The sequence below is a fragment of the Xylocopa sonorina genome, chromosome 4, assembly GCF_050948175.1.
Source record: "Xylocopa sonorina isolate GNS202 chromosome 4, iyXylSono1_principal, whole genome shotgun sequence".
NCBI classification, from domain to species: domain Eukaryota; kingdom Metazoa; phylum Arthropoda; class Insecta; order Hymenoptera; family Apidae; genus Xylocopa; species Xylocopa sonorina.
In genome coordinates this window covers 10447115-10474456 of record NC_135196.1, presented here as the reverse complement: position 1 = coordinate 10474456, position 27342 = coordinate 10447115, and the positions used below count along the sequence as shown (strand labels likewise).

General features: G+C 44.9%; 1 protein-coding gene across 1 annotated transcript in view; it reads right to left on the bottom strand.

The window, feature by feature from the left end:
* LOC143423164 (uncharacterized) overlaps positions 1 to 27342 on the bottom strand; it is an 84380-nt gene that overhangs the window by 42766 nt on the left and 14272 nt on the right. The window contains exons 3-6 of the mRNA XM_076894287.1: positions 3119 to 3396; positions 2075 to 2313; positions 633 to 847; positions 127 to 382 (exon numbers count right to left, since the gene is read on the bottom strand). Coding sequence (XP_076750402.1) covers positions 127 to 382; positions 633 to 847; positions 2075 to 2313; positions 3119 to 3396 — 988 coding nt within the window. The remainder of the gene's footprint in view (positions 1 to 126; positions 383 to 632; positions 848 to 2074; positions 2314 to 3118; positions 3397 to 27342) is intronic.

Below are 27342 nucleotides of genomic sequence, written 5' to 3'. Positions count from 1 at the left end.
AATACCAGTAACCGTAGAAATTTTGGTACCTCGTTAGTTCGGGTTCCAGAATCATCCCTTAGATCTTCAATGGTTATCGCTAAACGATTTGTAAACGGAATATCGTTCGCGACGATCACCACTCACCGGTATATCTTTACGAGTCTAAAACTTCGAAGTATACTGTTGAATCCTATAGATAAGTATAAAAAGTCGAGGGGCAGCAGGCATAGGATGTCCATGTAAAACGTAGTGCTGTTTGTATAGTGATTCCGTAGCTTCGTCGCGTCCGTTTGCAAGACGCCGTCCTCTAGGTATCCTGTTCGGATGTGAAATACTATGTCCAGTACGTATAAAAAATCGGAGAAGTAGTCCAAACAGAACCAGACCCAACGCGTTTCTCCTGCGCAACACAAAACGGGGCATCGTTAAGTTATTATGAAACACACGTACCTGCTGGCCTCAGATGTCACGACAAAATGCCAACTGCTCGTTTATACAGACGATCGTGCGATTCTGGTATCCGGAAAGCGGACATTTTACACGCGCCGCGAGTATTTCGTCGAGAACGAGAGGAGAAGTAGCGAGAAAAGTGATTCGCGTCGCAAGTGTTTGACAGAGTTCGCAATCGAGTTATGGGGAACCAGACTAACCGTTTATTTCTTGGAAGGCGAACCTGTAGATGATGACCCAGAAGTTGTAGAGAAAGGCAAGGGACACTACCATCGACCAATAGTAACAGAGACGGCCCGCGGGATCGAATATGAAGGACCAATTAGGAGCACCCGTACGAAAACCCTTCGTCCCCGCTTGTCCAGGATAGCCTCGGCTGCCGCGTTGCTGTTGCTGCTGTTGCACCGTGTACCTGCTGCAGGAAAATAACGATGCGACTCATAAGAAACGATAGTAATCTCGTACGATATATAAGTATTGTTATCGCTAATTGCAAAAATTCTTCTATTCCGTCTCGTAGACGGAAAGTCTCGTTTCTCGTCTACCCTCTTGCATTAATCAATTCTTTTGCGTATAGCGTGGCTCCAGTTTCTATAGTTTTAAATAAACGAGCCTACGGAACGATATTGAATTTAAAAATGAAAGAAGCAATGCGAGGTTCCATTTTACCGGACGTTTGTCATTCTGGAGCAGAATCGCGGCGAATAAATCGCAATTTTTTTTTCACAAAATTCAGTGCCTCCTATCGGAGACGCTGAAGCCGGATGAAACGCGCGATCGAAACGAATTTGCCTTAGCCGGAACGACGGAGGATCGAGTTTATTTCGTTGCGTCGAATTATTCGCTGTGTTCGTAGCCGTGCGGGGATATTCGCAATTGATTCTGATCGATGTTGCGAACCGAACGCAAACACAGGCGGAGCAATAATTTAACAGTAAGCGAGTGTGCTTGATATCGCCGTTTCTCATTGATTTTCCCATTAAACTTTTCCTTCGACGTAACTGCGACGGATCAGTAGCGTATAAAATTTTTCACGCAAGACCCCATCGACGGAAGTGAAAAAGTGTGGAGCTCAGGTGGTGGCGCGAAGAGTCGGTAATACTTATTTTACGGTTTATTTGAGCTCGCGATGCGGATACCGGAAGGTGAATGCGTTTGCTCGGAAGTTATATACATATTACTCCGGATCGCGGATCTTTGGATTATCCGTCATATTTGCAGATATCCGATATCAAAACATCGCTTCATTTCAATATCAATTGCACCGCGTTTCATTCAGGAGAATACTGATACAACTATATTAATATTTCCTTCGTTCCACGATATCGAAATTAAAGGATCCCCTAAACTAACCATTTCTCCACACAAATAACTTAAAACTTTGTTCCATTCAAAATGAATACACTCATAAGTCCCTCAATACACGAGTATTCAATATACACGTATTTCCATTTCTGTTCCAAGCTATTGCTTTTCGCTTCTCGATGCAACAGAATTAACGCATTTCAAATTCGCAACGATACAAGCTCGCAATCGACGAAACCTTGCCTTAACGCGAGTACGATCTTGATCGACAGCGAACAGGTTAAAGTGTCCGAGCACTTGTCAAATAAATATCGAGGATCGATACGAGTGTACTCACGTTTCCGTGCCGTTGCAGCTGGCGTTGTTAAGATGATTGACGGACGCTGGCGTGTGCAGGTGCGACTGGTCGCGCGAAGGCGTCAGCGTGACCGTGTAGGGTAGCTTGAATCTACCCCTGAGCTGGTCCCTCCTCTTCGGCTTCCGGCTTAGGTCGAGCTCGCTCGCGCCACGGTTCACGTAAGCAGCCTGGAGCGAGTCGCGGGACGAGCTGAAGTATCGCTGCGGCACTGAATACACCTGCACCGAGCGTCCAACAGTTTTTGCGAGCCGATAAATTCCCGTCGCAGGTGTCCATTCCAAGTTCGAGAGGCGATACCGTTTATATGGGACCGATAGTTGGAACGATACGACGCGGGGGAGATGAGGCGGGTCGATTGAAAAATTCGTAGCGAGGGATTATTGTTACGTGCTTCGTAATTCTTATTACGTGGTACGTGCCTGTGTGTACGGAACTATTTGAACTTCCTAGAGATCAAATTTATTGTAACTCGGCAATGGAATGGAACAATGATTTATAATTCAGTGCAAGTATTCTTTCATCGATGCTTCATCCCCTAAATTGCTCTTAGAATTTTGGAGAGCTGCGTCGGTTACGTACGGCCACGTGCATGTGTGGATTGGTAAATCGGGGAAGGATAAGTATCGAGGTCCGTAAAATTTGTAAATAATTTACACGTTTTATCGACATTTTAACGGATGAACCGCTGGTCCCGTGTCACGTTACAAATTCGCACTGTTCGAACGCAGCTGCGATTGTTACGTGTCCTCGCGAGGCGGTGCGATTTGGTGGCATGTGCATAAATGGCTCTCATAATGTGAAGTAAATCACGGATACCGTTTGCTGGGCACACCGTCGCGGATCAACCGTTTATCCGAGCAAAATGTTTCCGTCGTAATTCTTTCAACCGAACGAACGAACTGTTGCGCGTGAAAATCTGAAGGAGGCCGATGAAAATAATGAAATTATGTGCTTTCAACCCCCTTTCGCGCTTCCGTCGAGCTTAGTCTCATCGATGGACGTAATAATTAGATTAAAACGAACCTGCTGTTGTTGATGATAGTAATGATGCGTGGGCGTGTGGCGGCTCATGCATTTACTGCTGACCAGCTCTAGAAGACTCTGCCTGGAGGGCAGCGCGCTCCTGGAAACGTTGTCCGCGCTCTTCGTGTCCTCCTCTTTCTCCCTCCTGATTCGAGACTTGCTGTCGAGCACCCTAGCCTGCTTGTCCTCGCGAAGCTTCTCACCCCCGTAGCTCAACGCGGAAGCGGAACCATCGCTGTACCGATCCCTTCCTCCACCGCCACTCCCAGCGATCACGCCTGAAAAATCGAAGAACAAGCGTTTTCTTTCCTTCTTTCGTTCTCGTTGTTATTTTGGTCTTGCCTTTTTTTTTTATTTTCAGAGGCTGCCAACGAGGAAAGAAGGGTAGCCAGCCATTAAGAGCTGTCGATTAGTATCCGTTCGACGGCTATCGCTCGAATAACGCGTACAAAGTGTCGTCGAATATCGTATAACCGCACGAAGAGATCGATTTCGGGCGTTGAATTTCTCGGTTTGATGGATGAGGTAATAATTAGCAAGGTTGCCGCGTAGGATGTCAGGAGTGGTTTGCAGCGTGGCTGGTGGAAAACGAAGGTATTCGAGGATAGATATCCCATTTTTTAGTTCTTTTTTTTGAAGGAGTTACTATTCTTGGCTATGGAGAAATTTTTGTTATTTCTCTACTGAATTGTTTATCGTATTAATTATTAGAAATGACAGTTTTTATTAGAAATAGTTAATGTTAAATCTTATTAACGTGAAAGCATTATTCAACAATTCAAAGGTGGAAATTAAAAGTATAGAAATGTAGTTCAGAGAAATTGTATCTGAATTCACGTACATATTTCCTGGCTCGGAAGAACAATGCCGCATCTGTCAAAAAATTACTTTTCAGGGGATGTGAAAAAATTCAACTTCATTGTTCGTTTCTAATTAAAGATCGAGAGAATGTTTCACCGTGTTCGGAACAAAGCAATCGCTCGAATTGTGCAAAGTTGAATTTTTTACCAGCGTGACTAGTCTTTTGTAGTATAACGTTATGATCCAATTTCGTTCGTAGCTTTATTTCGAATTTATGAAAAAACGTTACTCTCGTTTGAGAATTTTAAGTTAACTAATTAATAAAGTTATCGAAGGATATCGAACGGATATCGAAGTCAAACTTTGTGGTATCTGCATAATGGCCTCTTCTATTCCCAGCTACAAAACTGAAGCATACAAATAGCAGAGAAAGAAGGCACGCGATATTTAAATTGAAATTTTACAACAAGAATCGAACACTTTGATTCGAGCAGCACAGTGTACGCGCAGTATCGTTTAACCAATGAAAAAAAATCGAGATTTTATGCACGACATCTGTGCACAAACACGGGAGGAGATTTGCGATGGTGATGCGAAATTTTACAGAAATCTTTTCAATCTCCGTTGCAATTCGAAATATACACGACAATAAAAATTGAAAATACTTGGGTATTGTACAGCAAGAGATGTAAAATTAGATCGACGCAACAATTATATAGATTTCCACTATTTCATCAAACTAAGTGATCACTTTAGAGACGTCCTGTATGATGCACGGTTAATTGTTAGTTACTAATGGTTTAATATTTATGCAACGAGCTTTACACGTTCAACTATACAGTCAGTATATGTATATGATATAATCCAACATTTATTAATATTATTACTGTGAATGCAGGGCAATACAATTACGCCTACATAATCACCAAAGCTTTGCGATTGGCCATAAATACTCAGAAACAATAATGAAGTTATACATTAATAATAGTTCCGCGTGCGCCGTCATTAAAGCTTTCGTAACTGTCACCGTACGTAAACGGCCAGAAATAATAACCGAATGACACGATATAATAATCGCGCCTATGAAATCATCAGAGCTTTGTCATCGATCGTGAATAGCCAGAAATGATAATGAAGTTGCACCCTTATTACTGCACTCCGCCGTCGTGCTGTTCGCGACGGTACGTCAATTAAATACGAACCCATTGACATTCCACGGAAGCGTTAATTCGTGTCAAAGCTGGATTCTGGCTTCGTATTGATCGCCGGCTGGCGAAACAGAGACCGGAAACGGCGGGAATGAAAAATAAAGGCGATAGCGTTCTCACGTGGCTCCCTGTCCGTTTTCTCCATCCGCAGCCAAGAGAATCGAACTAATGAAACTAAGAGTAATCCTCGAGAGGCAGTCTTGCTATATTGCTTTGTTGCATTTCGAATTGTTCGTCGTTGGAAAGGAACAAGTGCTGTAACGAACAAATTCTCGAGTATCTGGATATATTACAGCGCGTGTCAACAGATTGATGGAGATTGTTGGGGACGAAGACGCGAGAAAAGTATGACGAACGAAATAGGGGTGCACATTTCGATGATGGTTCGAACGTTGGATTTTATATAGCGCGAAATGTAAATGCGTGCGATATTCCTCAACGATCCTGGTATAGTACAGATACAAATGTATGATTGCCTCTGTGCGATGATAAAAATAATGACGTTGAATAGAGTCAGCCAATCGGACGACTGCGTTTGTTCTGGTAAGACCAGTGTCTGAAGTCAGAATTATTGCGCGCTTCTTTACAATGGCAATGAGTTTATAGATGCGCACAGTGCGAGTGTGTTTTAATTCTTGGCGCAGGACAGGTTCACAGAGGCCACAGGCGACAACGGCGGTTTGAACAATGAAATTCTGGACAGCACAATAGGTAATATAACGTCCAGGATCATTTGAATTCTTGACTCCTACTCGGGAGAATGGCCTCGTACTTTACTCGCCGTTCAGAAATAAAACCAGATTTCAGGGCATCCCTCGTAACGTTTAATTTACAGCTTTCATTTATTATCGTAAAACGTTCCATCCCAGTTTTTCATACCGGATATCCCCGAAGCTGAGTTCCCTTTTATGACCGCCACCATAACTCAGCGTTCAAATGCTGCCATTCCGGGAAATATTAATGACCGTCGTAGATGTTGCACGGTATCCATAAAAATTCGATTGAAAAATCGGGATCCAGGAGCGGAGGGCACGTGTCGAAATCCCGCGTTACGCTTCCAATTAACAATTATCCTTTGCGGTGAAAATGTTTCGGATCGAAAAATGTTTACTCTGCACGGTGAGCTTTCGTTTTATTTTCACAGAGTCCCCCCCCCCCCCCCATAAACGTTGCTTTTCATTTAGTTAATTAAAATTGAAATTAAAAATTCCACGCTGAGAGAAAGAGAACGTGGGTTGCAAAAAGTCTCGATGAAAATTGGCAATTTTTCGAGGCTACACGTTCTAGACAACTCGAACAACTGGAACCATTAAAACAATGACTGAAAACTTTCCTATTTTCACCTGGACTACAATGTATTTCAATCCCAACAAAAATCCTGGTTCTCATAAAACTTGCCGATCACTCTCATCCCCAGGCTCTATATTTGTTTTTTATCAATTTCGAGGCCAGTGAAGTGGCAAAAATGGCGACTTAAACTTCCCTATTTTCGCATCGCGCTGAAACGTGCTTCGATCCGACTAAAATCCTGGACATCAGGCACAAAAGTTACTCGTTCATCATAGACTAACTCGCAACATGTTCCATGCAAAGCAGCCAACAGTCTCTCGGTATATTTCACATTCTTCTACCCTCGATAAGATTTTCCATTTCGCAAGTACATAGATAATTTTAGCATATCCTTAGATCAGTGCTCTCTGGGTCACCCAGGACTCGTTGCAATCATGTTTTCCTCGCGTCAGTCGTGACATTGCACCGTACAGAGGCGTCGTTGTACCGCAGACCAAGGAAACTCGCGGATCCCCGAGGCGTCTAACCCCCTTACACCACCCTGTATTGCTTATCATCCGTTCGCTCTCTTCCTACCATTCACGCCTCCGTAATTTCCTCCGCATTCACACGCCGACGCACCCTCCAAGTTTAACCATTTACTTGTTTTCTTCGCGCTCTCCGCGCCCATTCATCTCGCCACCCCCGTCTGATCGTATTCCGTCTTTCAGCCTGGCCTCCCTCGCTCACGACCCACGCAGCTGGCTCACCCTTCGCCCCTTTTCCCTCGTTCACGGCTACCGCGGAGTTTTTCGCAACTTTTCCACGGGCACTTCCCTTTATTTTACAGATTACTCGACGCTGGTAACTCGCGTCTGTAACAAATGCACCCTGGTAACTGCGCCTTGGCGCGTTCGAAACAAAACCAACACGGAGGTCGATGTACAGACCCCCTTGGTCTCGAAAATTTGAATTACGAAAAAAGTTCAAGTCAAGCGAAGAGTTCGTATCTGCTTCAAGGGCTCGCAGGATTCGTTCATTATTTTGAGATCCACGGACGAAGAGGAGGGACGATGGATGGATTTTTCTCCCTTTTCCCATCGTTCGCCACTCTTTCCCCAAGCAGAGGCGAACGCTTTACCTTCGTCGGTTCTGGTGGCACCTCCAGTTTACCCTCTTTTCTTTGACTTTTTGGTGGACGCGGGCGTCTCCTTCGCGGGTCGCTGAAGACTCTTCCACTTTCCTATTTCTTCTCTCAGCGTTTCACTTTGCGCCCCTATTTTTTGTTTTTTTTTTTTCTTGCCTGGCTTCGCGGTGTCCGAGTTCAAAGCAAGATCGGTGTCGTCGCTTCGGTGTCAGACTAATCCAAACACGCGAAAACCTCGACGAACCTCTCTTTTGTAAAATAAACCACTCAACGAAGGAGGCTCTTTCTTTTCTCCCTCGCTGTGCCACGTTACAGCTCGAATCCTTTTTTTCCTTGCGACGACATCTATTTTCATTGCTTGTTAATCGTTCTTCACTCTTTGATTTATAGCATGCGATGTGGAGAACTCGTACGGTACTCGCTGACTCCAGTGCTTGTTTTATTATCGGCAAGGGAAATTAGAATGCGTGTACCTTCGTTGCTTTGATACACAGTTATCGTCTACATGACGCAATAAATTCCCTGTTTTTCAATTTCATTACTTTTTCACAAATCCATAGATCCAACAAAACGTAAGCTGTTCCTTTTATACAATCTTATAGATGAATATATCTTGCGCAAAATAGAGACACGGTAAAAGCGTTACTCCAACTACATCTAAAAATTCCGTAAATACGAATTCGTGAAGTAAAATCATGTTGCGGTGAATTTCTTTACAGAAATTGCCGCGCGAAGTCTTCGAATTCGCTGCGTTCGAGCGGCGCCATCGAGTTTCCTCTCGAAGGAACTTCCACAAAATAGCTCTTTTCCCGTTCGATTCGCTTTAAGGTATCTCGTTAACGCGTTTTCAAATCCGTCCCGCCTCGATACGTCCGGCGCCATTCCATTTCCCGTATCTCCGCGACGCGCACCCCTCAGAAGCGAGACAACTTTTCCAAAGGGTGTATTCACCTCGAGAACTTCGTCGATGAGAGTATCGTATTCCCGATATCCGGCTTTCCGTAGCCGCTGCTCGTTCAGGTGAATCCGTGGGCCTGATTTTTGCGTCTGCTTCCCCAAACTGACTCGCACCTCTGCCAGTTCGAATCATCGAAACGCAGTGACGAACAGGAGTGACGCGAATCCGCGAGAAACAGCAATTCTTGCGGCACATCCGGCGCGACAAGGGTGGCTCGCGTTCGCGCGTCGCTCGAGAACTTTTCCCGGGTAGAAATTGAAAACAGAAGCGGCATCGATCGAGAGAAGCTTCGACGCGGCCTCGTATCCGAGGAAGCGGCGAAAGTGGGATATGGATTGTGAAAGTCGTGCGCGCGCTCGGCTCACGAGCTTCCGGATCTTTAATAAACGAGACAAGTTCCGAGCAGGATGAAATTTAGCTGGCAAGCGGTGTTTTGAATTTACGCGTCATCGCGCTGCTGTTTCCAAGTTTTTTTGCATGCTCGAGTGTGAAATTTGAACGGAAGAGCTTGTCGATTGAAAATGTTAATCGCAACGATCGCATCCTCTACTCGCCGCTGGTTTCACGATCCTACGATATCACGAAGATATCTCGCGCGACGAAATGCTAGAAATGCACGAGAGGCTTCGACTCTTTTTTAATTACATTAATTAATAACGCGCGTGCGACGTGCGTTCGGATAAATGCAAACAATGACGATCAAACACGAGTTCGTGTGCAACGTGTGGTCACGTTGAACGAACAAACAAACAAATGGATGGGGGACTCGTGTACCTAGATATACGAGTCGGAGTAACGGAATTGCATCGTGGCGTGCCGTGTTATTATTTCATATGTTTAAACAAACACTTTTCCGCTGCTTCGAGCGTGAACCATTTTAAAAGACCGCCCCTCGATCCTTCCTCTAAAGCATTCCTATTCCTCACTGTTCCATGACCAATCCTTTAAATTAATTCTCCACGTCCAGTAAAAACAATCACACTCTCCGTTTCGCCCGCAACGCGAACGCTGTTCCTTTAAATAAACGTAAAACACGCGCTTTGATCCGCGCAGGAAGCTACGAGGAGAGGAGATCAATCGCAGGCCGAATCTAACCGCGACGAATCAATGCTCTTTGAAACAGATTTGTAAATCGACAACCTGACGCAGAAGTTGCCGATTTTTGTTAGACAAAGAATGAATGCCGTTGAATGTTGCGAAATTTCCGTGGAAATCATTCTACAATTTCTAGACGCGCTATTAATTAGTCAAAGTTGCCGCGATCCGAACTCACGGTCGAATACAAATCAACCGCCTCGCGGTACACCACGGCTTCGATATTAATACCGTGCAAACTAGCCACAATTGAACGTATTATACGTGCACCGTTGCATTGTCCTCGACACGGAACGGAAACGAGATTCACAGTTTGCTTTTTCAAATGCCACGTAAGAGCACACTAACGGAATCTGATCGTCGATTATCCCATTGCCAGTCAAAACGTGGTTACCACCGAATCTGATACGCGAACAATGGAAAGCCTCGCATGGTAGGGGAGGAATTATATAGTTCCTGATCCGAGGGAACCCAAACTTCGTTCTGAACAGAATTTGGTATACCCAATTCGCAGATGATTAACATACCATAAGCTTATCTCCAAGAGTAACGGATGAACGTGTGTACGGATGACCGTAGCGGATTAACCGGTAGGTTTGCTTTAATTAGAACCCCTTGGCAGGTCCTGCGCCATGTATAGAGCTGGCTTAAGGAAACATCTTCTCCCGAGACGCGTTCAACACGCGGAGCTTCGACAAATTCTTGTCGCTAATTTGTAATTCAGAAATCGAACAAGTCTCGAGGATGATGGATACAGAGGTAAACTTTGCAAAAGTTCGATATTACGTTTTCTATGCCACAAAGAGAAGAAGACACGTAAGGATCGCGGTTCACGCGTCAGATTTGTATCGTGATTAACGAAAATGAAATTTAATTCGACACCCAGTGCCCGTAACGAGACAAAACAGCGGGGTATATAGAATATTAAACGTAATTCGAAAAACAGGACGTATTTCCGCCGGACACGTCTCAGCAGCACTTTTATTTCCCCGTCGCGTTCCTGGCAAGATTACAGGAACGCTGAGTACCACGTCCGATTTATGCATCTCGCGCAATTTCATTTGCGCCTCCCGTTTCCCCGAAGGGCCAGCCTTCGTACCTCGAAATCGTCGGCCGTTTCAAGTAAATATCGTCCCTCTGCGAGTTTCGCAGTTGGAAACTCGGATGGAGACCAACTCGTCGCGCTCTCGCGAGGGAGCAGAAAAGAAAACGAACGAATTAGAGGGACGAAATCGATCCGCGGAGAGTATATTTCGCGGGAGAAGATAAGCTTTCATCCTTGGACGTACGTGCCGGCTGAGCAAGCGAAAAATGTCAACGCGGAAGTTACCGCCCTTTATGAGAGAGAACGAGGGGAATTTAGCTTCGCGAGGATACTGGGTAAGACGTTCCCTGAACTGTACCCACTATACGTAACAAACGTTATCGTAGTTGCTAGTAGTATAACCGTGTATTAAACCAGACTCTAACCAGGCAGGTGAATCTAATTTTGCTCGTAAAAATCCACGACTAGCGTGACGAATCCATGGCATCTACGATGGACGCATGTTTCACCAAATACTCGAAAACGTGCGAAATGTACTTTGAAAAATAAGGAAGATAGAGAAGGAAGGAGGGGAAATGAAGAGACGATGAAAGCGGTAGAACTTGTCAGTGAGACTGTGCCACGTCGTCAGACACGAGGACAGCAGAGTTGTACAGTCAAGACAATGTAACGTCCCTGCAGTTACAGGATGATTAATTACTAGCACTTAGCGTTGCTTAGGCTCCCTGAGGTAGCGAGTGCAGAGGCATGTCCAGGATTCATTAGATCGTTCCATAAGTAATGTCGTTTCTCGTCTAGCTCTGTAGAAGCTTTGTATATCTTGCTTGGATGATGTGTTTACTGAAATTTCTTCCTAAACTGCAGCAAAACGTACGAGGATATGGGCAGAGATTATTTTAATCATTGAAGAGATAGAGGCGAGACGATCGACGATCGTATCATTATGTTTATATGCGCGCGATAAGTGTCGAGAATTGAAAGCGAGTAGTACGAGTTTATGATATTTCCAGCTGTTTCGATGGAATGAAATGAACGTGGCGCAGAATTGTACCTACGCTTAGAATACTTAACGCGCTCGCCGCGTTTCGACGACTGTTCATTAGATCGGCAGTATAATATCGTGGTGTTCGATAATTATCTACGCAAGCGGCGGTAATAATTATCTTGACCGCGTAATCGGCTTTGCGTTCCTGATTCACTTGCGGTCGTACGAATTCGGCTGGGCCGAAAACCGAACGTACGAAAGTGTAGTACGTTCGAGGCTACTAAATCATTAAATGAACGGGTATCGTTGATTGCAATTGCACTTTGCACATATAAAACGGTAACTGGCGATCAGGAGATAACTCGAGAGTTCGAACAGTGTTGCGTAAAATGTATCTTTTCTTCAGAGACGAACATTGTAATAATTTCACATGAAACGTGTTCCTGCATAAACGCTGCAACACTTTCCGCTTAATCGAGGGCAGTATCGTTTTCTACTCGCGAAGTGACAAAGTTCTATGAAGGATCGTAAATATTGCGACGAAGAGAAAAAAGAGTGGAGGACGAGCTGCGACTATGGAACGAATTGAAGTTGAAAGAATCAGCGCGGAACTGCGCATCCAGCTAATCTGCCTGGACAGATAAAAGAACTCTGCAATCTCGCGTCTAATAATTTTCAATCCAGCCCCGGCAGGGGTTGAAGGCAACGGAATTAAACAGAAATGAAACAACATCAATTCCGGTACGATATGCTGACGGATCGCGCAATATCCATAGAAAAGAGTCGGGCCGCGTTAACGCGTTCCTCGCGAGGAACAGCTCGAACGAGGCGCGGTGAAAGCCGGCTGGTGCTTTCCTGGGATTGAATTAGAATCTGAAAAATCAGAGGATACGATTTTCCTACGCAATACCTTCCCTTTATCGCGGAACTCGTGGCGATCCAAATGGTATATTAAAAAACTTTGTCGCGTTACCCGAAATCTGGTCGAACGAAGTTGAAATAGTTGATACTAACTACAACACTACACTCTGCTACAACTAACCGACCGACGTACAAGATGGAATAGAAACTGAATTCCACGCAATTTTTCTCTGAATTAGAGCACGTTCGTTAACATCTGCTAATCAACCTCAGACAAGCAAAACGTTCTATAACCTTTCTTATTCTCTCATTCAACGTTAATAGTAGCTAGCATAATTATTATAAAATATATTTGCTTAAAACTACACGCTTTTGCAATTAATATATTTTTAAACGTACCATTAATATGGATCAAATTTAATGAAACTTTCAGGAGCCTCTATTTCTGTGTTTCCAATTACTTTTCAATGAAACTGAGGTGGTTGGAAACGAGGAACCTTCCTCTGTAAAACGGTTTTTGTTTCACGTCGATATCTCTTCCGGTTCTCGAGATATCGTCGTGTAAAGACAGGGGTAATTTCTAATAGTTTCCTATTGTCGTCCTTGTCACGCACTCGGAAGTCTCGCTCGCACGTTCATTCACTGACCTACCCCAAGCGGATCAGCTGTGCGCTGGTCAGTTACATGTGACAGCGTAACGGTACTTTACTATTTACTATGCATTCCAGGAAAAGAAGTGGGTCACGGCGGTTTAAAGATGGCTGACCGTCATTCATAAATCGGCGCGCTCGAGGCCTCGCCGCGTCCAGGACGCTCAATCTTTAAACACCTATATCTTTGAAACCGTTTGAGATATCGGGATGAAACAAAGCGCGTTATAATCGAGACGCTTTCTGCTATCACCTGAGCTATCGTTTGTAAAAAAATTCGCGTGCCTTCTTGGTGTATTCTTCGATAAAAGTTGACTTTGCATTGTTAACTACTGTCATCGTTGAGGAATGTGTAATTTTTAATTGGGTTATTTGAGATTGGCACGTTCTTCGGACTTCTATATCATTTATCCGAAGATATTGGTGAGCTCGGTAGTCCCAATTCTCCTCGCGAGATTTTCTTGATCAAGATCTCAATAATTCACGAAACAGTGCCGTACGGATAGTCTGAGAAATCGTTAGAAAAATGGTTTCGCGAGATTGCTTGATAATTTATTAGCAAGGAGCAGCACTGTTACGAGCGGGGCGAGGGCAGGGGCGTGCACAGTTATTTACGTTAACCGGAATGAAACGCGAGCATGTAAACTGCACGCAGAAATGTTTTCACGGGAACATCACCGAACATCGGGAGCCACGGTTCAGCAGATTATAAATTTATTTCGCGGAACAAGCGGTGCTCGTGCACGCAAAAAGGGAACTAGTTGTAACGTTACTACTAACGAAGAAACGGGTTCTAGAGTTTCGTGGGTTGCTCCAAGCAATCCACAAATTGGTTCCTGATATATTGAACAGCATTACAAAATGGCTCCATTATTTATCTCGCGCATACCGGAGGGACATAAATTCCACCCCAATTTTACATTTTACGATCGACGGTAGCCTTCCAATGCGTTGAGAAATAATAGCAACTGACACGCGAGTATTGGACTTTAGTAACAATTAATTTTAGTCAAGAAAAGTAAAAAGATGTATTGAATATAATTAAATTATTTACTGATGGAGGGAGGACACTTTTAATTGTTAGTAATAAATTTTTACAAGATACGGGGAGAGTTTTCTACGAATCGAGAAATTTGTAGAAATTCCTACAAAGTTCGAGCAAAAAGAGTTCGAATATCTGTCTTCCAACGACAGCCCCCATTATCGCAGATCGCCATTAGGGATTCTATTAGAAACGCCCCGTCGTACACTTATAACTTGAACCGCGGTTGCCGCAATTGGAAACAGCTTAACCTTATTAAACGTAATTGCGAACTGCAATTTTGTCGTAATCCTTTATAATTGTGTCGCACGGGTGCGGTTATAGTTGCCAGTCGTTTCAGCGTTTAATCGAGCCGTTTCAATGGTTCGGTTACTTTAGCTGCAATTATACTTCCTCTTTCGAACGATACGGTTCTCTTTTTATTGACTTAGAGGCAATACGAAGAATTGTGCTCCGTCACGTTTATATTCGTACAGAAACATTTCCAAATATTCTACGCGTGTCTTTATGTTATACTAAACGATTATAATTTTGCATATCGAGAACGAGAAATTATTAGTTGCACCAGCATCTCTCTATTTTCGATCAATTAACAAAACGTGATAATGAAGAGGGAAAGAGTGGTCGAACTTGCGTAAAATAAAACGAATTTCGTTCTCTATACAAACATCCTGTCGCAGCCCCTCTCTTTCGCGTTTCGTTCGATGTCGCACGGCTTACAGCCGTGGCCAGCTTTTTTCCAAGATTAAATTCCGGCCCCGCAGCCTCACCAGCCGCGAGGTATAACGTTTCAAGCTTTTCTTCGGTTTCGTAGTTTGTCCAATTGGATTCTACCGCCCTCGCGAAATTGTCCATTTATCATGCCGCGTTCCAAGATATAATCTCATTGCCAGCCGGGATCTTATTTTGCCGGCCGTGTTTGCAATTCTTGCAGCTGTTTGTTAGACGATTCGAGAACCAGAAACTTTCGAATACGAAACGTCCGTGGGAATTAATTTACTTTGGGAACGTAACAGGTCTCGCGAGTGAGAAAAAAGAAAAGAAATTTCGTACAGGCAAATAGCTTTGCGCGAAGTAACTCGATCTACCAGCGCGGCTGATCAATCGCAGATACTTCTACTTAAGTGGAGAACCAGAAGCGTTCGCCAGAGTTTCCGGTTCTCCGCTGCAGAGCGCGAGGAAGGCCACCGTGAGGTTTTAGCTGGTAGGAGTTCGACGTAACCTTGAGAGCTTCCAAAGCTCAATATATCCACGAGGATTATCTCACGAACAAGAAAAGTTACTTCTACTCACGGCATGGACGACTAATTGCAAGTGCTTCTACTTATTTTTTCTCAGATGGGTTAAATTTATGAGCGATCGACACGGTTGTCAGTATAAAATGATCGAAACGTGAGACAGTAAGTCTCGAACTGTACACTTGAATTTTAGAATCGACACGAAGCATTATTCTGATACTTCAAAGAAGGCAAACGCGAAGTGGGAATGTCAAACGAACCGAAAGTGGTATCCTTTTCTTGGGAACGGTGTAATCGCATTCCAGGCTTTTTCGCAGGAATGAAAGGCGACGAGAATGGCGGCTGTTCCGGATACCATTGTTGCTCTTTTGCCGGAAGTGCAATGCGAACGAAGTGGTTCGTGCATACAGGGTGTCCTCTATGTAGAAAGCCCGTAAATATTCCTTAACGGGTGAATACTTCTCAAAACCCTCCATTAGCAAATATGTATGCGTGTGTATTATCGTAGTATATACAGTTCTTCGCGCGAAATCGTGAGACATTTTGAATATTCGTTCCAATTTATGTTCGAATCTTTCTCAAACTAAAAAGGTACCTTTTTTAAATTAGACCCTCTCCAAAGTTACATGCGTTCCAATTTTATCAAGAATTCCATTACAACGTATTTAGTTCCAAACTGTTGCAAACGCAGATGCGTTCATCTATTGTAAATTAATTATACCATTTCTGAAATCGAGTATTGGTGCATGTCTCGCGTTACATCGTCAGTAGCCCATCGTCAGAGCTTCAGTAACCGATGGGTACCAAAACCAACAGAGGGATGCCCTCAAGTCGCAGGGCACTTGATACGCTGTGAAGTTCGAATGGAAGTCTGAACAATGGAGGGTTAACGAAGGGCCCGGCCAGTGGGTATTATAACTAACCTACTATGATACAGAAACCACGAGGTGATACTAAGGCCCTACGGTCAATCGGCTGCAAAGTACAAGCCACCGTGCCCAGGGCTAAATAGGTGGTGGGTTAATTCAATCTCAAAGGGGTGGCTGCGGAGGACCGTGCCCAAAACACATCCGTATTAGTCAGAGGCAAACACCTCTGAGCCTAGAGTGGAGAGTACAGACAGTAGATCTACTTGTACAGACGTAGTGCCATTTCCAGTTTCTCAAAATAAATCCTAACAACTATTCAACAAATTGTCAAAGTATACATCTAGGGTGCACAGTACTAATCGAAATTCTTGAACGTGACATCGCGACGTTCCTCAGGTGTTTAATACAGCGAGACAAATGTCTCTGTACTTTTGAACGAGGGTGTACACGACGCTTGAATTGCTCGAACGCCATATGGGTGTCTTGGCCAGGACTGTAAGTGGGGTGGCGAAAAATTGGATGGCGGGCAGTTTGTCAGAGTCCATGACCGTGTCCAAGCTCGTGCTAGCTAAGTAACACATTATCTGACCTAGACAGAACACTAATTCCGTTCGTACAATTAACACGATTTAGTCATTTCTACGGAGACGATAAAATTTCTGGTCGAATCGTCAGACGATGTACATTTTCATGTCCCGATAATTCCATTTTCCTCTTCGACGAATGCAAAGAACACCACGGCAGATCTTCGATTTTTCCGAATAATTCAATCGCGAAATTCAACGTCTGCCAGGTTCGCGATCAATTCACACCGCTGGCTGACGTCGAAGATACCAACACAAACGGGTGGAGAGCCTGATAAAAGCCAGAGCGTGGCGAGGATCATTTTTCTTGGCGCGGCCGGTGTTTTAAAATAATTTCTGCCCGAAGCTGGCCAAGTCGGCATTGATTTATCGACGAGCGGACTAATTGGCGTCGTTTCTCTTCGTCTCGCAGGCAAATTTTGTTTTTCATTTTTTTCCCCCTCCTCCTCTCTCTTCTCGCCTAGCCGTCAATTACAAGCGCAGCGGAAAGCGCGCGGTACGCTCGCGGCGAACGCGTCGCTCCTCGGATCCGCGAATTTCAATTAGTCGAATTAATGTTCCCGTTCGTTTAACGGTACAACGTACCAATTGAACTCTACCAGTCGAACAGCGGACTATCGTTTCTGTGGTTCAAGCTGCGGAGAGTGTTCTGAACGCGAGAATTGTGCGTGGAGCGATAAGTTAGCGAGAGATGAATGAATTTCACTTCACTCGACGAACTCATGGACGACGACATTTTTCAAGAGACTTGTACAAATATATCTAATAAATATTTATAGATCCGTTCATCTCTAAAATGTGATGCTATTTTCTTAACGTCTCGATTAATTGTTTATTGTGTACTGAAACGAAATGAATAATTAAAAACGAATTGCTCGATCAATCCGAAATGATTAAAAGTTCAAATCAGATTTCTGCTATAAAACGGAGCAAACTGTTGGGCTAACACCATTTTCAGCGCGATAACAACGTTTCCAAGCCACACATCGCTGCGCGATAAATTGCATCTCCGGCTGTTTGAATGTCCAAACACATTTGCCAGCGTGTAACGCCTTTGTTCGTAGTTTTTCACGGCTTCCACGCCACGCGTCGCGACTACCTCGTCGCAATGAGTTAAATAACGTTGGGAATATTTTTAATTGGTTTCGACCATTCGAAAAGTAATTTCCGGCTGCGCGATTGATCGAGCCTCGTCGCATCGGATGGAAACTTCTCTAAATCCGCCACGAGGAATATTCCTGGTCGTGTCTGGGTGTAAGTGCACGAAATTCAAATTGGTCGATCGCGAAAGAAGGCCTCTGCCTCGTCGAATAAACGCGAACGGGAACCTGATATTGCAACTTTACCCTCGACAGAGTTTGATTAGCTCCGATGATTTACGAGCTAATTAATTACCTCTGGAATAAAAGAAGAAACGGGCCACGAGAGGTACGGTGATGCTATTACGCGGACTATAAATTAAATATCCGGAAGAGACGATTTTCCGAGGAGGGCGCGGTCGTTAAAGTTAAATAAACGCATTATGCGTGTGTATCGGGTGTACGAGATGCGTTCGAGGACTGAGCGAAGTTCCATCTCCAGAATAAAAGCCAAAGAAGATCGCGTTGCGAAATAAAATAAAATGAAATCAGCCATTTCAATCTCTGTAATGTCAAAATTTGATCAATGAGTTTACAAAACGTGAATAAATCTGCGAACAAATGCGAAGAGATGTAACTCTGTAAATAAAATTTCAGCGAGTCCGCATTTTCGTGTCTCGCGAAGGAACGTAGCGAATTTCCATTTTTTCGAGATTTGCAAAGTGGACTTAGTCGCAGATCGTAACTCCTCTGAACACTTTTGTCTATTTCCGTGGATGTGCGAAGGAGAAAGTGCATCTCGTGCACTCGCATCCATTACAGGTAAACGTACGGATAATCGCTTTCGCGGAAGACGGTTTGCGAGCGTGAGAGAGAGAAAAAAATGCAAGTAGAAGCTAAGTAGAATCTGTCGCAGACGGAATATAAAATCTCTCCACGAATGTTGCGATATATAGTGGAGTGTAGGCCATCGTTACTGCATCGCTGATTCGTATTTTTATCGTTTAAAATTTCAATATTAACTAGAATATCTTGCACACTTCAAACGATGTAAACCAGAAAACGAAATGTATATTTCCAGACACCACTGAGCCGTAGAAGCTGAAACGCGAGAGCAGCAATGCGGATTAAACAATAATTAATACGAAGAACGGCAGACTCTTCCTTCGAACGGCGCGAGGGCCGCTGGAATTTCTTGGCTTTGAAGATAATTTCGGTGCAACGAGTCTGCGGCTGAACTAAAAGCAGGCGAAATGTTTGATCCTTGTAAAATAACGGGGATACCTTCGCACTCTGGTATTCGATTCCGTTAATCTACTGCTCGCAGTTTCTACCAGGTTCGCGTTCGAAATTCTCACAAAGGACGAAAAGAGGATCGTTCCCTGTGTTCTCAGCGCGTTAATTCTCATCTCGAATCGTATTAATTTACCGTAAGATTATCGTTCAATATTTACTGAGCCTATTGTAATTACTATTTCCAGATGAGAGAAGACTGGATGTAAAATCTGGGAGCGATGGGGACGCGATTCGTCACGCGTGGACGAACGTGACGCGAGATCAGGATGCAACGGTGGGATGGAACTCCGCGAACGAACCCGATGTGAATTCGAGGTGCCACTGGAATATACGCAAACGAGCCCGATGCAAATCGACAGGCTGCTAGGAGATTGGAAAACTTGAAGGGAGAAAGTACGTTCGAGGGGTGCTATTGGATACGCGCGAACGTAACGCGGAGTTAGAGGGCCGTTGGAGAGTTAAGTTCGCGTGGATAACCGGATGTGAAACTGAACAGCTACCAGCCTGGTGTATTACGGATTGACGCAACTCGCGCGATATGGAACCTTTCTACTTTGATTATATAGATCACTGTTTATATCAGGAGGCATAAACGAGTCAGCATTGACGCAGCGATTAAAGGAGGATAAGAAGAAACGCTGAAAAGAATTTAAATTGAACTCGTAGATCCTGAAGAGGACTCTCACGGCTGCAAAAAGGGAACTAAATATTCGAAAAGGGATTCCAGAAAGGGTCCTGCTCTTAAGAAACGCGGTACTACGAATTTCTCTACGATTCCTCCTGAGAGGATTAAAGCCCCTCTGGGTTTATATTAAAATTAAGTAGGAACGTAGTCAGATTTTCCGTGAGAAGATTAAAAGAAAAATTTCAAAAAACAGCAATTAAATTTGTCATCAACTCTGCTTCGTGACGATTTCAGTAGGGACAATTACGAATGTCTATTAATGTTTGAAACAGAATATAATATTAAACGATAAACGGTAAATTGAATATAAATTCAATTGTGTCTGAATTTTAAAAACAAATTAACGACGACAGGAACGTGGGACACAAATAATGAATACAAAATCTGAGCGTCACGAACAAGGCTGCAGATGTGAAACGTTAATAGACGCGTCGTTTCGAGTGGTACGTTTCAACGGGATACATGACGAACGTTCAACTTCCGCCGGCAGTTGGCAAAACGAATGGAACAGAAAAAAGGGGGAGCGTTATAGTTTTCTCTGTTCCGTTGCAGCCGAACGAAACTTGGCCAAATACTCGCAACGAGCACGTGGCAATTATCTGAAACAGAGGCGCGAGCTAATAATGCGGTTCGCGCTTCCGGTCTCGCGCCCCTCTTTGACAGCTCACCTTGCGGTCAAAGCTCCCCAACAATTTCAGAACGAAGTTCCGGCAAAGTTGCAGCCACGGCTCGGCTTCGAGGCACCTGGGAACTTTGGCTAACTTTATTCGAACTTGTTTAACCCAGAAAACCGTGTTACCCTTTGATCGGAGTGATCACGATAAATGGATAAACGGAGACAAACGAGCAACGGTTTCCACTCGAGAACCGGCTCGAGCGGACGATCCTCCGCGAACACAATTTCCTTTCATTTATCCAACATCTATACTTAAACAGGCTTTAAGAAGATCGATACGTAAATTTTTCAGTAAACTTCGAGCAAATATTAAAAGAAAAAAAAGATCCAAGCGTACAACGAACCGTATCGATCCATTTTTTCTTTTACGTTCTTCGCTACCATTTTGTCCAAACGATGACCTTATCGTACATTTTTATCGCGGTTAATAAACGTCTACACGACATAAGTAATTGTAACGCTGGTAATAACTATTTTATAGCGGCGCTCTATATTCAGGTTTATGTTGGCTACTTTCGGAACAATTTTCTGGATGCACGCGGAATGCAACTTTGGCGAACGTGCCAAGTCGGTTTTGGCGAGTCACGGTGCAATATTCATGTCAGTGGAACAACGTCCACCGACCGCGAACCATGCACGGATGCCATCTAAATCACCATCGAGCGTCGAGTCGGGCCGTGTCTGCTTACGGATGATCAATGAAGAAGAGAAATGGCGCCGCGCCATTTTCGCCATTTTTCTAAAACAATGCACCGTCCTGCGGATCGTAGTCCAACGTATCCACACGGAACCAACTTGTTCCATGCAAAATCAAACATCGCGTTACACACGATTATTGGAAATGTATAATTTTATGGACGAACTGGCGCGCGTGTCGCGATTAACACGGCTAATCGACATTCAACCCCTGCCACGGGACCGAGTACATTAGCCCTCGTGTCCGCGAATTTCTTCCACCGGTTATTTACTCGCGATCCACGATATCGGCAATTATTATCATCGACGCTTCTCGCCATCAATTTATTTCGAATCGCGCGGGCCATACGTCAAATTACCGTGGCGCGATATTGCACGGTAATCGACCACCATCGACGAACGAAGCGGGGCGGAAACGCGCGCGCGTGGACGCGTGTATCGCCGCGCGGGGGTCAAATAAATCAGCAGGGGTTACAAAAGCGGGAGTTACTCAAAGTGTCGCGCGTGCAACCTCTTTGACGGTATTGACACGCAGCCGGCTCCAACGAGAGTCCCCTGTGTGCTCTCGCCTCTCTCCGGAATTCTCAGCGTCAACGTTTCCGCGTGCCAATATTTACCCGCATCGCGTCTCCGCGCGGAGATTTGCAAGTGAAACAGGCAAACGCGCGGCGGCTGGTTTTCCAGGGGATGCGGGGTTCCGGGCACGAAAAACTGCCCGTCCATACGCGGGGCGAGCTCTCTCGGTTCGTCGAGGGTGTAAACGTCCGTTGGACGCGCGGCTGCTCCGCTCGAGGACGTCATTCGCGAGTGTTTTATGAGTCCTGACGGAAGGGACATTGATTCGCAAGCGCCCTCCAGACTTGCAACGGTGTTCGATGGGCCAGCCCAGATTTTTCCAGTGGGCTTCGTGTAAAAATAACGCGAACGTGGAAGATAAAAACGATCAACGAAAAGGGAGTGTTCGGATTTAGCGATCCATTTCCGAGTAGAATTCTCTAAAAGACAAAATGGATAAAAATCTAATGGTGTACGAGAGAATTTATATTAAAAATTCAAAGGACTATTGCGGATATAGGATATAGTGCGTGATAATGGAAATTTATCGCCTTCTATACAAGTGGGATGGGTCAGACGGAAGATACGAGAATATAAAGTACGTGGGACGATATTTTTCTCGATATAAGCATCACGTGGATTTAAACGAAGACGTGCATGCTTCTTTTACGTAAGATTAATGCGATGCGTGCATCGTACGGAATTCAGCTGTTGCGACTTGTGCGGAAAGAAGAACTACTACATTAATCGTAATATAAAGCTTCTCTAGGAAAAAAAGGAATAGGTACGCGTGTGTAACTACCTTCCAACTCTACCCTATACAATCATCGAATACATAGATACAGACTGCGAACCTCATTTTCAATTTCTCCATCTTCGAAGGCGTCTCTAATCGCGCATACTCCTCAGAAGAGCAGCCACGGGAGTCGTAACGCTTCCGTCTTCATATGCAACGCTCGCAATGCGCCTCCGCGGCTGCCTAACCGCAAACCATTCCAATTTACCAGTTGTACCCCCGAGTACACTGTCGGAACACTAGTACCTGCAGAACAGGTACTCCTCAAATCGTAACGCTCGCAACGCCATGTAAACGACTCGTTCGCCTCGTCGCTATTACTCTCGGGTACTTCACAAGCCTCTGCAGTGTAATATCCGCGACACCAAACTGCCGTTTGCCCGCTTCGTCTCGCCATTGTCCTCGATCAAGTTTCGCAAAAACCACGATCGTCTCGCGATCGATTCCTTCCGTGCATCGAAACTTCCCGATGACGACTCTCCGAGTTTACCAAGCACGCGTTCTTACACTGTCGCTGCAATTTTTTCGATCTGCCGTAAATTCAAGGAACGTTCAGTCACGCTTCCTGTATCGCGCGCGAGCAGGAAAGTTCGCGCGGTTTCCCCCCCTCGACTTCCTGATCTTTCTCGTACAATGCGAGTAGAGAACCGTATCATCGTCAAACTCCACTTATCGAGCTCGAGGTATTCTTAGAAGCCGCGGCGTATCGACGCGATCGTTGCCACGCCGCCCCAAACAATACCAACCCCCTAGCAATCAGGGGCGCGAGCTATCGCTCGGATCTGAGAGTACGTGCCGTTTGATTTCCACCTGACGTTCATTGGATAATCCGTTATAGGGGCTGGTTCCACGGGAGAACGATCGCCGGCGTAGATACGACCCTGGCAGGAAATACGCGTTCGGCTAAATGAATCCCTCGGCACATACGTCCTTTCACGCTTCGCACGGCCTTTTCCCGTCACTCTTCCGGGCTAGCCATTTACGAGGAAATGTGCTTATATGCGATCTCTCTTGCCTTCTTGCCACGAAGCTGGTTAAAGTGTTCGCTGCGTTAGTAATTGGTGGATATGTTTCAATATGTGAAATCAAAGTTGTACGTTTCTAATTTCTATCGTTGAGGTCTCGTGTGTTATCAGAAAGGATAACAATTTAACGATAGGATATCTTGCGGATATTCTCTGTTTCTCTTCTTCAATACTTTCCCCAGAAGCTGATCGTAAACCTTTTCCAAGCGATTATCCCTAACAGCCACTCAATGTCCAAAATCAATCGACCCCTTGAAGCCACTTTGCCAACTATAAATGACATTATAACCTACCCTGCATAGTCTCGATAGCTGCTTCCGGTGTTACCTAATACACTTCGAGTTACATAACTTTTTATCGCGTTATAGAAGAAGTGTAAACGAAGGAAGAGATCGTGGCGCAGTCTCGTCTTAATGATCGATGATCTAGAACAGAATCCACGCTATTGTCCTGTCTATTTAGTCGCGTTACAGGAATTTTTCACTCGTGGCGATCGCGCGTCTTCACTCGCGCAACTGTTCCATCTCGCGCGCGCACACAGGTCTCGAACTTGGCTTGAATATCCTCGCGTTTAATGCATCAGTCCGCTAAGTAGACTTAGCGGACTTACTAATGAGTTCGCTAGCAAGCTCAGCATTAAACGCCCTCCCCTGCCCTTTGCCTCGTTTCTTCGTTCCCCGTCCGCCGCGCTACCCTTTACACGTTTCTTTAAATTCCTCATCCACCTCATTCCCGGTATCCGACACTTCTCTCCTCTATTCCACGCTTCTCTTCAACCACTCTGTAGACTGTAGAGTACTTCGAACTCTTCTTTTGAAATACGGCTCGCCAAAATCAGCGGTGGTTCCATCATCTTTATCCTCCGACTCTCGCGGCTTCCTTTCTCGTGTCCGAGCGCTCTCTCGTCGACGGAAATCGATCGTCCGCGTGCTTTTCGAGTTCCACCACTCCGTGGATCCCCGTTGGGTGTATCGTTAAATCCGCAAAGAACGGCTAAATCTTGGTTCTCGCGCGAAAGAAGTAGCCGCGAGGCGTAACGAGCTGACCGAATCAATCTTTTTCCGATTTAACGGGCACCCCCCTGTCCCTCCACGGCTTAAACGAGCGGGCGTTGAAACCGTTAGAGGGAACATTTCGCGCTGCAGTAACGACTTTACGGGTCGTGAGAAATTTAGAGACCGTTTAGTTTCGCGGCGCGTTGCGAGCTGCCCACGGTGGAAAAAATGATACTGTCAAGGGGAAAGCACGACTGAGGACGAAAGAGAGCGATTTTTGGGGTCGCTCGTGTGAACGTTGACTTCTTTACGTGCTCGCGATGCTGCTGAAGTTTCACCAGTGGCCAGATTTCGGATCTTGTAACAGGTTTTTAACAGTGCCAGGAATATGGATGGGATTTGTGCGCGAAACTAAAGCGTGGGAATTCGTTTTGTATGATCGCATCAGCGAAATGGCCCTCGAGAATAAATTACAATACGTTTATCGTCGCAAAGAAGGCTGATTGATTAAATTTAAATGAAATAAGTTTCGATAATCAGCGAATAATATTTTTGTTACAAAGTTAATGGCCACTTTAATGCCACGATTGACCATCGTGGTCATCGAACAACTGATTAGCATCCACAAGCCGCACTAAATAACATCGACCACAGCGAACCTACGAATTGCTTACGAGATATCAAACTCTGTCTACAAAATTCGTGTCACAAGCGACGTATGAGCAATTTATTACTCTAGCAACTTAAGTTAAGTTCCTCAAAGACCATAATAATTTTCATTCGCTCCCACATCGATTAATTCTATCATCATCGCACTCTCATAGCAGATGAAAGGATTAGCCATGCGTAAATCCAAATACCTCGACAAGAATCATAATTCACGACCAATCTGCGACCTCTATGAACTTCCTAAAATGTACAGAATGCAGAGGAACGCGAGACAAAGTCCGTTTTCAGCAACCGTTACGACATTACCCATTTTTATTTCAATGCTACACGCACTTACAGCCGGTGGCAAACTTTCGACCATCGGAATCGCGTCTGTTCAGCAATAACTTGGTATTCAAGGATGCAGCCAGCTACATACGCTATCATGCACGGGGGGAGGCGCGCGTGGACAGAATGCAAAGTCGTGTTTACGCGGGCGAAGCTTCGCTGGAACAGCCGGAACTTCCTCTCCACGAATTCTTCTAGCTCGCGGCGAAGCTGCTCTCTTCGAGCACAGCCAGGAATCCTCTGTCGAATCGTCGCGACCACGAAGATACCGGGATTCAATTAAGTGGAGGAAAAATCGGGGGTTCCAAGCAACGAGGAGGTTCGAGATAAGAACGGGAAAACCGGACGATAATGAGAGCTGCCGCTCTTTGAACCGCGAGCCACGTTCAAGCAGAGAAAGCTGCTCTTTTATCGGCGTTCTATGATAGATTGGGAAGGGTCCGGTAGTTACTGGATCAATAGTCGCCGATAAGTGGAGACGAGTATCTAATTAAGATCGCTCCGACGGATAACCCTATTTTCAACAGCGAATTTTAACGTGACTCGTTTTTCAATATTACCACAAAGCAGATCGAATGTATTGTCATATTTATATAACAATTTCTGAAACTATCGCGAGGCTTCGAGCTTGTATCCCGGGTTGCTAAGAGGGCGATTTATTGCTGGCTCACTCGGTGACAAAGTTGCACCCCAGGCGACGTCGAGTGACATCTGTTTGCCTGCTTTTGCTTGAAACCCTTGTCGCTAGTTTTTCGAATACGAATGAGAGAACGATCCAAAGCCAACGTTGTTCTACGTGTTCGACCTATTTCTGTGTATTCAAGACACAAGAGGGGCGACGATTTGTTGCGCAAAGAATAACGAAAGGACGCGTTAAAACGAGCCATCCGATCTTTCTGGCCAGTACAGACTGTTCGAGATCTGCATAGAAGGGTGACGCTCGACCACAGTCGACCGTATCCCGGTTAACCGATGGATTTCGATCCAACGCGTGCAGGAGAAATTCGCAGGGGATGATTCAGCGAGACAGACGCGCAGGAGTCGCGCGTTTCGTAGCTCGAAATACGCAGGAAGCCGCGTACAAGCATCCGTTATCATGTTCTCGTGCTTTTGACAGTTATAAGCGACGTGCGCGTAACCAGACGGGTTCTAATAATCATCCGTTCTCAGTCTTGTTAATCGCCACCGTTCACGTATCCCGCTTGGTTCAATTCGAACTGCTTATCCTTCGTCATTCAGGGTTCTTATCACTTTAACAGACCGTGCATCGAGATGCTTTTCGAATTTTATATTTTCTACTGCGTGTCGTCATTTTTTTTTTTTTTTGTGTTATATGTAATTTGATTGTACTCAAAGGACGATACGTGTAACGAACAATTATTGTTGTCTTCAAATCTGAGGATGAATGTTAAATAATTGAATTGAATAAAATGTAGAAGAGAAAAATGAAACAATTATTGCGGTTGTTATTCGCAGAGATAGATGGAGGAACTACTTTGCGCGAGTCAGACAGAATGCGTTTTGGGCAACTCGGCGTACAGTTCCGATTCAACCGGCTGGATATACGCCAGGCATTTTGGTTCACGTATTCGAGCTGAATTTTCGAAAGGAAAGGTATCCTCTGTGTATGCATTGCGATTCACACGCGATTCACACGCGCGCGATTTGCTCCG